This window comes from Felis catus, chromosome B4 (genome assembly GCF_018350175.1).
Source record: "Felis catus isolate Fca126 chromosome B4, F.catus_Fca126_mat1.0, whole genome shotgun sequence".
Classification (NCBI taxonomy): Eukaryota; Metazoa; Chordata; class Mammalia; order Carnivora; family Felidae; genus Felis; species Felis catus.
In genome coordinates this window covers 64,765,139-64,779,646 of record NC_058374.1, presented here as the reverse complement: position 1 = coordinate 64,779,646, position 14,508 = coordinate 64,765,139, and the positions used below count along the sequence as shown (strand labels likewise).

Genomic DNA, 14,508 nt, shown 5'->3' with positions numbered 1-14,508 from the left:
GACGATGATAAGAGGAGAAAAATTCTGCCCACCTCGGATGAAGAAGATGATGAAGATAAAGATGCAAAAGAACAATTTAGGCTGTCTTGGATATTCCTTCCAGTTAAGGATATTCCTTAAGGATATTCCTTCCAGTTAAGGATATTCCTTAAACTGTCAGTTATATTTCTAGACTACAAAACTGAAGATCTACTCTCAGAATATCTAAAACTATTCAAAGTTCTTCATTCTTTACAGGATAGAGTAAAAACTTCTATGCAAGCCAAGACCTCCACTCTCAAATCCCAACCCTACCTCAGCTCACATTCTGCACTCAGCTTCCTAGGCCTATCTGCCTCCCTGCTTTTGCTGCCTCAGACCAGAATTCCCAGCCCACTCCACCTGCACGGTCAATTATCTGCTCCTCTGTCCCCGGTATACCTCCTCCATCACCAACCACAATGAATGCAATAGATTGGTTAACAGATTATTGACTGAGCACCTGTGAGCACAGACCATGTCTAATCAAGTTCTTCATCCAGAATCTAGCAAGAGCAAGTGAACACGCAAAAAGCGTTCTTTTGGAGGTAATGGGTATGTTTATGGCACAGATTGTGGCAACGATTTCACAACTGTATACTTATCTCCAAACCTCAAGTTGTATATATGTACGGCTCTCTCTATGTCAATTGTACCTCAATAAAGTCTTTTTTATTTTTTTAATTTCTGTAAATGTTTAATTTTGAGAGACAGAGACACAGACAGAGTGCAAGTGGAGGAGGGCAGAGAGAGAGAGGGAGACATAGAATCCGAAGCAGGCTCCAGGCTCTGAGCTGTCAGCACAGAGCCTAATGCAGAACTTGAACCCACAAACCGTGAGATCATGACCTGAGCCAAAGTCAGACGCTCAACTGACTGACCACCCAGGCATCACTCAGTAAAGCCTTTTTTAAACAACAAAAGTGTTTGCTGAATAAATGAATGTGAGAGATGAATGAATGAATATATGTGAGGGGTAAGAATGATGGGAGAGATCAAAGAGAAATGTACCCTATAGAGAGAAGTACTCCTGGGCTTTCACTGCTAAACAGAAGCAAATATTTCAACATTGATGGGATTATTACCAATGCCTCTTAGAGAATATCACAACTATCACCATCATCTTTAGCACTAAATGGGGTTTTCAATATTACCTCCTTTAATATTCATGATAACTCCCTAAGTTCTAACAAATGGGGGAAGGGGTTTCAAGAAGCTAAGTAACTTGCCTAGAAACTTCCACGTAGCCAGCATGAGAGATGGCAGAAAATCTAGGCTGCTTGTGCTCTAAACCACTGTACTGAATGCCTTCCCATGCTAACAAAGTAAACTCTGACTTTGGAAAAGACAACATGCAGTGTGCTTTTGGAGCACTATGTGACCATGATATGATCCTGATAGGCTTTCCTCAATTTTCTCCTGAATGAAGTGGGGATAACACACCCCCACTCCACTGAATTGTTCTGGATTTAAAAAAAAAATTTTTTTAATGTTTATTTATTCTTGAGAGAGAGACAGACAGACAGAGCATGAGTGGGCAAGAGGCAGAGAGAGAGAGAGAGAGGGAGACACAGAATCCCAGGCAGGCTCCAGGCTCTGAGCTATCAGCACAGAGCCCTAAGTGAGGCTCGAACTCACAAACCCTGAAATCATGACCCAAGCAGAAGTCGGACATTTAACTGACTGAGCCACCCAGGCGCCCCATGCTGGCTTCTTATCATTTGTGTCTCAGCTTCATGAGACCTCCCCAGATAAACATTTCCTGATAAACCAATCTGAAGTTTGCTGCACTAAAATCCCTCAACACATCAAGGTTTTGTCTTCACATTCTCGTCACTCGTTAAAATTAACATTGTTCATTTATTTATCTATCTCCCCCCTCTACTATTTTCCACTAAAGTCCTTGCCCTTTGTGTTCTGTGCCCTATCCTCCACACTTGCAATACTGCCTAGCAGAGAGTAAGTGCTCAATAAATGTTTGATAAGAGAATGCAAAGTTAAAAATGATGACAGTAACACAAAGAAAGAAAGAATCAATAGGCAGCAGGATGGTTCTGGGCAAGGGGAAGCAAGTGGTTGGGGTGGTGGGAAGCTGAGAAAAGAAAGACCAGGTAAGTAATCCCAGGTTCCATGGCTCCAGCAATGTTCAAAGAGGATGCATTAGCCCACATCAGAAATATACTATCCAGACGACAAGCGTGCCCTCGAGTGGAACTATATTTGTCATTCAGGCTGTCTTTCCCCACCTGCTCTGGGCTCCACAATCACTAAGCAACATTCCGATCCTTACTTTCCTTCTGCTACAGATATGGATGTGAGGAAGCAAACATGCAAACTAAAAAACACAAACATCTAGTTGGCTTGGAAGTTACAGTTCTCATTTAAATGCCTAAACTTCTTAAAAAGCTGTATCTGTTTCTTATGACCTTGGTTACTAAGGAATCATCTTTCAAAGCTTCTCTTCCTCTGGGCATACTGAAAACTGCACCTGTGAGATGTTAGGGTGACACCCCAATTTTCTGCTCCTCATAAGGCTAACAACGTAGGAAGTCAGCTGATTTTACCCCGTATCTTTGCATTCAACATGTAACGCTCAACATGAGCTGTTTCTGCAACCGAGTTTTATGACCCTGGATATGTGGCTTAATGTTTATGGGCCTCAGATTCTTCTCTATAAAATGAGAGCTGTAAAACAAGATGATCATGACAGATCCTCAAAATAGGTGGCAAGATGTGAAAATTATGTGAAAGTATGTGAAAATACACATCTAGCAATATATACTAGGGATCAAAAAAATCCAATATATTCCATCTGTTTGCCTTATGGAAATACACCTTGCCTCATGACTTTATTAATCTGAACACAGGACCAGAAAATTGGTATGAATGAATGAATGAATGAATAAATAAATAAATAAAAACACAGGATTTAAACAGAGAAGGAGGAAGCAAAGGAAGGAAGGAAAGAAAACAACTCCTTAGAAGGGAAGTCAGTAACTGAACACATTTGTTACAAAAGAACAATTAGCCTCAGAGTGGGGGTTATTTGTAAAATATGGAACTTTTCTAAGAGTAAGGTATTGCTAGACACCCTCAACACAGCTCCATCAAAGCCATTCCCAGATCTGAAGTGGTCACACAAAACCATTCCAGGGATGGGCTGCTGCCTCCATAGACCCATTCATTCCCAATTCATACAAAGTTTGCCTTTTTACTCTACAGAAGCACAGAAGCTGTTACAAGCACAGAAGAGGAAGCATCTCAGAAGCAGAGCAGCTGATAATCAAAACTATGGCACACTCAGAGAAAAACCCTGCCAAATGCAACCACTTTTGAGCCGTGGCTTTTGGGTGACCTTACATCATTCACATACCCACTTCCGAGGCTTCCCATCCTGTAGTTCTATATCTAACACAAATACAAAATTTTACTGGTGCATAAAATCAATTCATTCTATGCATTTCTTAAGACCATGACAGTATGGGATTGTTGGAGAGGATAAAAGAGGAAAAATTTCAGTACATCTATTTTTAAATGTCATGTAACATGCAAACAGCTTCAACACTGAAAACATGTGAACACAGCATCAGTAATGACAGCCTCTGCAGTTTCTCTTCCACTTCAAATCCCTAGTGTTCCATCAGCTGAGGCAGCTCAAGGCCCAAATGCGCCAAAACGGCCCAAAAGAATTCACTTCAAAGAATGGATTCTAAACCTGTACTTCAAAAGCAAAGAGATTCAGGTGAGAAGTTAGAAAGAATGCGGCAATAAAATAAAGGAGGAAAAAATGTAAGCATCTAAGTGCTATTTATTAGCTCTGTAGTCTACCTGTCCAAATAGAAGTGAAGTCAGGCAGCATCCCAGCATATATTATGGAAGCAGCAGAAAGACGTGCCTGCCCCTGAACCAGGAGTGAGTTGATTTGCTGTCTATTCAGACCGTTATGGGTTTGAATCAGAACAAGCACTTTATTCAGAGTTTCCGATTCGTCATCCATTTAATACTTTTATAAGAAGTAACTGCAAATGGGGGTTAACAAACGTTATAAACTTGCCATTTAGTGAAACCTTAAGCTATACTGAAGGACTGAAAAGCATCACACCATCAGAGTTTGAAAAGTTGGAAGGCAGCTCAGAAATCAGGGAAACCTCACACCTCTTCCCACCCTCAGGCAAGGACGGTGAGAACCAGAAGGCAAGGCTTGGCAGCAGACCCAAGAAGGGAGTACAGTCTGAACTCATTACCACAAGACTGTGGACACCATTTATGAATGGAAGCAAACACCTCAGCCCCGCTGATAAGAAACAGCAGGTCCAAACACCACCGCCCTGTGAGCGACCTCGCGATCTGGGGTCGTGCACCCCTGCCCCTCGGGTGTGCTGGTAGGAATCTCAAGTTCTCTGGGAGTGTCCCGGCCACCAGCCCCTCTTCAGTAATTTAGAAAGTGCAGCCCTAAGTTTCTTGTCAGTGGCTGGCAGAAGAGAGTTTTCAACACATTTGAACACACTCGTGGCTTTATTAATTATTACTCAAAAAACCCAGTAAGGGGTGATAGTAACACATATGCTTATAAGTGAAAATAAATGACCCAGGTGCCTGCCAACACCCATAAAACGCTGGGATAAATTCTGACATGAATCCCCACTTAAAGAAAACCAGTCTTAGAACTTTAACTCAGTAACAATAAAAATGGTGAAGAAGTTCACAAACACTAGAGAACTTGAGAAGTGCACAGATTTATCCAGCCCATCGCACCGGTTGAGGTAACCACACCCCAGGCACATGGAGGCTCAAACCCTTCACACTCATTTACTCAAAGCCTCTTCTAGGTTTTTAAGGTAAAGTAACTAAAACAACATGAACACCCTAAAAACAGACACTTTTATATTATTTCATCCCCCCCAACTTACATTGCTTGTAGGTGTTTTTATGGGTGAAAATTTCACCCCAATAATATAAGATCAGCTTAAAATTTCTTGCACGTGCTCCTAAGGAAAATTTCAGGCAGACAGGCATCTGTTAATTATTGAAAAAGATGCTTTTTAGAGCTAGTATGTATCTCATTTAATTTTTCATAGTAAAAACAATAATACTGTATATAGATCAGTAAATGCAAAAGAATGTAAGAATTTTAAAGTCAACTACACTTAATACCAAGAATCCATAACTAGCAGTCAGGCCTAAAATCCTGTTCTTGAAGTAAGACCAGGAGTCCTTGACCAACACAAGGTTATCTAATTTTATACTATCATTTAAAAAAGAAAACCAAACAAGATTCGGTCTGATAGCAATGACCTTTCCTAGCTCTCTGGGCAGCCAGTGACCCACTGACATGAATGTCTAAGATGACAGCAAAACAGCACAATTAGAAGGACTCATGCTGCATAAGCAAAAAGCTTTTCTTTGCAACCCTTCCTATATCAAATAAAAATGGCAGACCTAGCCAGACTCGCAGAGCCCTGGTGCTATGGTTTAAATGACAGAAAAACACAAAAGGAGTATCTAGAGTACAGACAGCACTCTTTTTGTTTCTCACTTTTATATTTTAGGGCACTGTTTTGGGGAAGGGGATACAATGCTGCTTTACAAAGGACAGAGAACTCCCTTGTTTGAGCTACCAACCTCTTATAGCCACACAGAAAAATGTCAGTCATCCATTTGTTAGCACCAAAATCTCCTTCGACTGCTTACAATATGCACCACACATTTTAAGGGGATGTTGAACCAGAAAAACAAAGGAAGCCCTTGAAAAAGAAACCGATCTCCGAGCTTTGCCCCTGCCCTTATCACAGTGCCTGCATGCCTGCCGTTAAAGCACTGTCACATTGTTTCCACATGCTCAGGCCCTTGAAACTTGTGTAAAAGCATTGCAAAATAAAACTGCATCAACATCGCATTTCAAAACAGGAGCTAGTAATGGTAGGGCGGTCATGTAGGTTAGAATAATTATTAATTAAATCATAACCTACAAACGCCCCTGACCTGAGACATTTTCTCATTTGACGAACAGGCATAGAACACGTTGTAGCCATGGGCGTATTTCAAAAAGAATATCGGTGTAATTCACTCTTAGAAACCGCTAAAAATGATTGCCTCTTTGCCACTTTCAGGGGTCATAACATAATTTCACAGGCACAAAAAATTTTAACTGATTAAAAAATAATTCATTTTCCCACCAACCGGATATTGTGTAGGCATAATTGAGCTGCTTAAATTCAATACAACAGAAGTGTGTAACGCTGGAGATTTGTTCCAGAAGAGCTTACAGCTCCCTTTCCTTGGACCACATGGAGATACTGCCCCACACCAAACGTAGTACAAACTGGATACACACTACTAGGGTTACTTACCTTATAAAAGCTGAATTTTTTCCTCTTGATTAGAAGTCACAAATGGTTTAAGTGAAACTCCCTTCATTTGTTCTTCCAGCGAGCCAAATCTAGCTTCCCATTAACCCAGTCCATTGCAGATAATTTCACACAGCACACGCTTCCCAGTTCCCAGCCCAGCAAGGATAATCACATTCCAGCGGGGAGTGAACAGATGGTGGATTCCATGGTAACCAGCCCTCCTAAGGCGATTGGTAGAAGTGTGTGACTACAGCTTATTGGGTAACAATCACTGCCTTTGTGCTCCAGCCTTGCCAATCCTAAAGGAAGCAACATATAGCCACTCACATGCGCAAGGGCTTGCCTAGCAGGTGTTTGGCTATTTAAACAAGGCGATGCAGGCCAATTAAAAGCTTTTCCGAGAATCTACTCCTGGTGATTCAAAGTCCTAACATTTCAGATAGTGCCCACTGCTCATTCAGGGAGAAAGGTCACAAGAGGCTTAACTTGACAAATAGAAAATAACACTTGAAACTTAACTTGAAAATTCAAGATAAAGCATTCTAGAAATCTATGCTGTGGCAGCAAATCATTTTCTGATTTGCAATCCACGTGAGAAGTAAAACTGGTTTTGTATTTAGATTTTTTAAACAAATAGGACTTTTAAAATCTGTAAAACTACCTTAGTTTGAAAATAAGTTTTCAAAACCAGTTGTTTCACAAATGTGCATGCAATCATTTTTTAAAAACTTGTATACATTTTTACTATGTGGATTTCAGGTTGGAGGGATGGCTATTGAATTTAAATTTTCCATTAGAGCCTTACCCAGTTATGGGATGGAAATCTCTTCATTATGTACTCTCTACAGGTTTGTTTCTGCAGCCACAAAAGTTAAATGCTGATTCAGCAGGAAAAGAGCTTTCTGTGAATGGGTGGTACTCAACGAATTAGAGAATAAGTCCTTGAAGGAGTAAAATGGCTGAAAACCAAATACTATTTCACACCAAAACCAGCTATGAGAGGTAATGCACAAATCTAAAACAGATAAACTCAAATCACTCCAAAAATCTATCAGAAATAAATTTTTAAAAGGTCAAATAATTAGGATAAGCCTAAGGTGAAAACAAAACAAAACTTGTAAGCTGTGACTAGATGTAGATATATTAATTACCTCCACAGTTATCTCCTATCTTAAATTTACGAGTTCTCTTCCAGGCATGAATATAAACGACACAAATATTGAAAAGAACCAGACAAAATTATCTGCAGATGATATGATTCTACCTGGAGAAAAATCAGAGAAATCAAGTAGGGTATTTATTTACAGTACCAGAAGTTCAGTGAAATAGCCAAATATATCAATATAATACCTTTATAAGAGGAAAAAACTATCAGAATACCAATGAAAGGGGATTTCCTAACAACGGCAATGAAAAGTATACAATTCTCGGGAATATTATCAAGAAGTATGTGAGAACTACTTGGGTGGGGGGAAGAATGAACTCTTATCAGAAGGAGTAAAGGAAAACCTAGTATGTTGCTGAATACAAAGATCTATTTTAAAGATGCCCAAATTACCACATAACCTAGTAGTAAAATTTCCAACATACTTTAGAAAATAAATTTAACAAAGTAACTCTGATGTTTACTTGGATTTAAAAAGATGAAAATACCAAAAAAATTCTATATGAGAAGAGTAATAATGGGCAAAATAACTATACCAAGTTTTAAAACATGTTACGAATATAATCTATTGATGTGGCCCATATGTATAACTTCAGGAAAAACCTCTTTCCCATGGAGTTTCCTACTGAACATCTCTGCTTTGATGTTTAACAACTATCTCAAACATAAGCTCCCAGACCTGTTCCTCTTGCATCATTCCTTGTTTTTGGAAATGGCAACTCCACTATTCCAAACTCAGGCTAAATGTCTGGGAGCCCATCTCTGACCCTTCTCTGACAACTTCACATCCAACCTGACAGCTCATGCCATGGGCTATTTCTTCCAATCTGGCCACTTCTTACCACCTGGTCTCTTTAATAACTTCCTAATTAAACTCTGCTTCCATCTCACCTCCTACAGGGCTATAAAACCTAAATGGATAATGCCAACTCTCTTCTCAAAACTGACTTTCCTGTTGCACTAAAAACGTCCCATTCTAGAGGCACCTGGATGGCTCAGTCAGTTAAGCGTCCAACTTCAGCTCAGGTCATGATCTCATGGTTCGTGGGTTCAAGCCCTGCATCGGGCTCTGCGCTGACAGCTCAGATCCTGGAGCCTGCTTTGGATTCTGTGTCTCCATCGCTCTCTGCCCTTCCCCTGCTCATTCTCTGTCTCCCTCTCTCTCTCTCAAAAATAAACATTGAAAAAAAAAAAGGTCCCATTCTATGCGATGGCTTAAAAAGCCCTTAATAACCTGGGACCCAACCCCTTTACTCACCGAAATCCTCTCTCCTACAACCCTTTCCTGCCTTCCCCAAGCTCCTCAGGCAGTCTGACAGTTTGTCCTCTCCTCTGCACTTTCTCAGTAATTGGGACTGTGATGGTGTTTACCACAGGCCAGTCATCTGTATGCATCTCCCCTGCCACCAGACTGTGAGCCAGCCCCTCAAAGCCAGGGACTGCCACTCTGGACTCTATGCTCCTAATGCCAGGCAAAGGTCCTTGTGTATAGTGAGCACTTATTAAATCTGCAATGAATAACAGCTTGCTGCAGAATTTTTTAGTCTAGTGCAAATTTAGAGGCAACCTAAGAATCTAATAACAGATGAATGATTACACAAGAATGCGTACAACTTGATAGAATATCATGCAGTTATTAAAAATATGGTCACAAAACCTATGTGGCATAAGGAGAATGTTGATGGCATTTTAATATCAATATACTATTGGGACACCTGGGTGGCTCAGTCGGTTAATCAGCCAACTCTATTTTGGATCAGGACATGATCTCACAGATCATGGGATTGAGCCCCTTGTCAGGCTCTGCACTGACAATGCAAAGCCTGCTTGGGATTCTCTCTCTCTCTCTCTCTCTCTCTCTCTCTCTCTCTCTCTGTGCCCCTCCCCGACTCATGTGTGTACTCTGTGTGTGTGTGTGTGTCTCTCTCTCTCAAAATAAATAAATAAACATTTAAAAAAGTATATACTCTTTGCTGAGCCCCTAGTAGGTATCAGGTATTGTAATAAGCAGTTCACAATATTTTATTTAAACCTCACAGGGATTATAAAGTAGACCTTACTATCCTCATTTTTTAGGTGTGGAAACAAAGACTCAGAAATTCGGTTCTGTGCCCTCTGTCTCACAGCTAAGATCTGAACTTCATTTGAGACCAAAGCTTGGCTCTAAGTCATTATTGCTACATTATCTTCTGGAAGTAAAGGGGAAAAAAATAAATACATAACTAAATACTCACTATGAACAACTACATAAAAAAGAAAAGATACTTAGGAACTAAAGCCTAGGGTTACCTACTTCAAAATTCTAAGAGCAGGTGTGAGGAAGAAATATTGGTGATATTTTCCTTTCCTCTGTTTTCCAAAATTCTTGATGTCAAAAAATGATTACTCTCTAAAAATAATATTTACTCCTTCTACACATATTTTTCAATGGTGATTCTACTTTGTTCTTAGGTGGATCTACCAAGTAGCAAGACACAATAAAAAAATCTAGGAAGAACTTGACTCACAGTTTCTAGAGAATTGATTCCATGGGCATTTACTGAGAAAGAAGAAAAAAATGGCAGATCCCAGAAAGGCACACAAGTGGCAGTGTCATCTTCAGAGCCACGTGCACCTCTGGGGGTTCTGACATTGTCTACGTGATGGCACCTCCAGCCGCACTGTCCACCAATCTAGTAACAGGGCCTCCAAACGTAAGCATGTGACAAAGAGCCAACAATCCCGTAAAGATTTTCAAGGTGAAAAAGGGTTGGAAACAGGCCGGATAATTTATCTTCTTCAAATGCTGGGTGGGCAGCAACACTGCCCAGCATCCGTCATAGTGGCCACTGTGCCGGCAAAGCAGTGGTCAAATAGCCTTGTGAGTATTGTTCTACCTCCCTTGGCTACTGAATGTACCTGGTTGCATCCATCCTTACCCAGCCTTTCTCTTTTTCTTAGCAAGAAGTTTTATCCAGGAAGATGCTGTAAGTCAGAGCTTCCCAAACTCTTTTTTTTTTTCAATATATGAAGTTTATTGTCAAATTGGTTTCCATACAACACCCAGTGCTCATCCCAACAGGTGCCCTCCTCAACACCCATCACCCTCCTTCCCCTCCCTCCCACCCCCCCCCCCCCATCAACCCTCAGTTTGTTCTCAGTTTTTAAGAGTCTCTTATGCTTTGGCTCTCTTCCACTCTAACCTCTTTTTTTTTTTTTGAATCATGGAGTCCTTAGCTACTTCTCAATAACTTTTTTTTTTCTTAATGTTTATTTATTTTTGAGAGAGACAGAGACAGAATGTGAGTGGGTTAGGGGCAGAGAGAGGGAGACACAGAATTTGAAGCAGGCTCCAGGCTCCGAGCTGTCAGCACAGAGCCCGACACGGAGCTCGAACTCATAAACTGTGAGATCATGACCTGAGCCGGAGTCGGACGCTCAACCGACTGAGCCACCCGGGCGCCCCTCTCAGTAACATTTTCATGGCACTCCAGGCCAAGAGAGATCTCTAACAGGCTCATTTATTTTATTTTATTTTAAGTTCACTTATTTTGAGAGCGAGTGTGCACACATGCACACACACAACTTGGGGAGGGGCAGAGAGAGAGGGAGACAGAGAACCCCAGGCAGGCTCTGCATTGTCAGCACAGAGCCCAATGCAGGGCTTGAACTCGCCAACCGTGAGATCATGACCCAAGCTGAAGCCAAGAGTCAGATCCTCAACAGACTGAGCCACCCAGGTGCCCCTAACAGGCTCACTTATTAAGTAGTTAGGTATAAACAACTTTGTAACTATTTTTGACCCAGCAACTTACCACCATTTGAAAATGTAACATAAAACAGTTGCAAGAAAAATTAATATTTTTATTCCACTCTGAAATCATTACCATTACTGACTAATGGCATGTAGGTACTGGACGGGTTTTGGTCCTGCAAAACTTCTCGCACCACAGGATCATATTAGACCTTGCCACCCTCATTTCTGTTCCACACTGATTTTTACCAGATACTTGCTTATTATCACGATAACCCGCCGAAACCCCAGCTCTGCAAAACTATGATGTCATCAAAATAAACACAGTACAGTGTAATTCTAAAACAGAACCACCTAGAGCTAATTGTTCCCACAGTGTTTAATAGATGTCCCTGTGTTTCCCTTGAAATTTTAAAATACCCTCCAGGTAGCACCCCACTGAGCTGGTGGCACTGCCCCAGAGCACCTCAGCCTAGGCACATATTTTGTCAATGATGTCTTTAAGCCCTTAGTTGTCGCAGTGCCAGATGATGAAAAGACTCCCTAACTAGAAATTCAGAAGCCTGGACTTACTGCTTAGCCAGTGGTATGACATGGGCAGGTTGTTTTGCCCTCCCTATCACGTGTGCTTCAGTCTCAAAATAAGGGAGCTAGTGTAGATCATCTCCCAAGTTCCCTTCTGCTCTCAAACACTAAGAATGAATGTTAGAGGAAGGAAGGTTCTTCCTCATTCTTACTGGTTTCAGGGGGAACAGAGAAAGGGCTAGAGCAGCCAGGACAAGTATTTATTTTCCAGAAGGAAATTGATACTAAAATTTAGGTGTGCTCTGATGAAAGGTTGGAGCATGAGATGTTACTAGGCTACCAGGTGAGGTGGTGGTTACATCCCCCGTAGGACACACTGTTGAGTGACGTTGACACCAGCACTGCTCTTTCCGTGTGCTGTTTCTACTCTTACCCAAACTCCTTCTGGACAAATGGTTTGCATTATGAGGTGACTGGATATTGTCAGGCTGGGAGTGACTAGGAAACAGACTCAAATTACCTATCCTGATTGGAGATCAAACTCATCATGTCAGCTTAAGAAGGACCAGACTAAACAACAGGGCTGACCAGGCACGGACACTGAAACACAAAATACAATATTTGTAAACAGGTGATATTTTCTCAGACATTTACCGAGAATTTTGTATTCTTAACATTCTATAAGATTTGTTTTTAAATTTAACTTTTCTCTTTTGCAACTAGTTTTAAAGACATGATTTAGAAAAATGTATTTGCAGGGTAAAGAGTGCTTTATAGGCAAAAGAAAACACAATGAAGTAAGCGGAACTTTTCTGCCCAGTTTGCAGGGGATTAAGATGATACATGTCTAGCCTGACATGATGGAAGCAATTTTTTTTTTAACTGTCCATCATTCCTCTCTTGTGGTTAGCGTTTCAGAGAAGTATTTCCCTTTCTGGGACATGCCCAGGTACCACACTATAAAGAAAACAAAAGTTGAGGAGGGTTAGTCTATGTTAGGGAGGCTTGTATACTAGCCATCTTTCATCAAAGTCCAACCATTAGGACTTGACCTCAGATCTACCAATGCCCCATGGATTTTTTTTAAGTAGGCTCCATGCCCAATGTGGGGCTTGAACTGATAACCCTGAGATCAAGAGTTGCATGTTCTACCAACTGAGCCAGCCAAGATCCCCTAAGGGATGTTTCTGATTAAAACTGGAAGGATGGGGCGCCTGGGTGGCGCAGTCGGTTGGGCGTCCGACTTCAGCCAGGTCACGATCTCGCGGTCCGTGAGTTCGAGCCCCGCGTCAGGCTCTGTGCTGATGGCTCAGAGCCTGGAGCCTGTTTCCGATTCTGTGTCTCCCTCTCTCTCTGCCCCTCCCGCGTTCATGCTCTGTCTCTCTCTGTCCCAAAAATAAATAAAAGTAGAAAAAAAAAATTAAAAAAAAATAAAATTGGAAGGATGATGTCTTAGTCCAGTGTGAATAACAGGATCCAATTCTTCACATCATTAGAGTATCTGTTACTGTCTTCGTTAGGGTAATAAACCCTCTCCTTACAGATCTTTAACACTGACTATAAAACAGAGGTGGGAGGAAATTATACAAGCATCTGGGTCCTAGTCTGTTGCCATTCACATTCTTCCTTCTTACATTTTTTTTTTCAGGAAGTGACTCATCTAAATTGGAATCTAGATGTTTTAATTCTTCTTTATTTGTTTAAGAAAATTCCTGAAATATATGAAAGCTGAAGACTCTTTGCAGGGAGTACAACATATACAACATAATATACATTTATGGTAATGTATTAATCAGTAAATGCATTTAAGTTAAATGTTTATGAGACAGTGTGACAAGTGGAAAAACGGTTAAAAACAAAGACTTATGTAAACAAGACATGGGGCTCCACAATTTGCAAAGTTCCAACCTAAACTCTGTAGACAAAAATGATCAAAAAATCAAAAAGATCAAAAAAATCTTTGTTTGAGAAACAAAGACCTGTACCTCTGGTGCAGGGGCAGGAGCTGGTGAGGAGCTAACAAGGTAAAACAGTGATAGATGGATGGTACTAGGTAAATACTACGGTACTAGGCAAAGATACGCAAATATCATTCTGTAAAAATGATCAAAATATCAACATTATGAACATTTTAAAAAAAATTTTTTTAAACGTTTATTCATTTTTGAGAGACAGAGAGCACAAGCAGGGGTGGGGCAGAAGGAGAGGGAGACACAGAATCCGAACCAGCCTCCAGGCTCTGAGCTGTCAACACAGAGCCTGACGTGGGGCTCGAACTCACGGCGAGATCACGATCTGAGCCGAAGTCAGACGCCCAAACAACTGAGCCACCCGGTGCCCCTGAACATTCTTTTAGAGGCTGAGATTGAGCCAGAATGGAAAGGACAACTCAGGTTTGTGCTCATAAAACTCAATGTTCAATAGTTATTACAGTTCAAAAAATAAATATCCTGAAAGACCAACACATGCAAACCCTTACTACCTTATTTTTGTTTTAACTGGAGTTAGTAGCATACAGTGTAGTATTGGTTTCAGGAGTAGAATTTAGTGATTCATTACTTATAGAACACCTAGTGCTCATCCCACAAAGTACTCTCCTTAATGCCCATCACCCATTTAGCTCATCCACCCACCCACCTCCCCTCCAGCAACCCAAGATTGTTCTCTATAGTTAAGAGTCTCTTACGGTTTGCCTCCCTCTCTGTTTTTATCTTACT

General features: G+C 41.0%; 1 protein-coding gene across 10 annotated transcripts in view; it reads right to left on the bottom strand.

The window, feature by feature from the left end:
- The window catches only part of FGD4 (FYVE, RhoGEF and PH domain containing 4), a 245,031-nt gene that overhangs the window by 143,995 nt on the left and 86,528 nt on the right, over positions 1-14,508 (bottom strand). For 2 of the 10 annotated variants that reach the window (XM_045061640.1, XM_019834799.3), the window contains exon 1: positions 6,369-6,995. The exons of 6 other annotated variants lie outside the window; for them this stretch is intronic. Coding sequence is in view for 1 of the 4 variants with exons in the window: in XM_019834795.3 (XP_019690354.2) it covers positions 4,929-5,034 (106 nt within the window). In the remaining 3 variants the exon portion in view is untranslated. Of the gene's footprint in view, positions 1-4,928; positions 5,035-6,368; positions 6,999-14,508 lie in introns of those variants that run through there. 2 more of the 10 variants (XM_019834795.3, XM_019834800.3) reach the window with 2 other exon arrangements.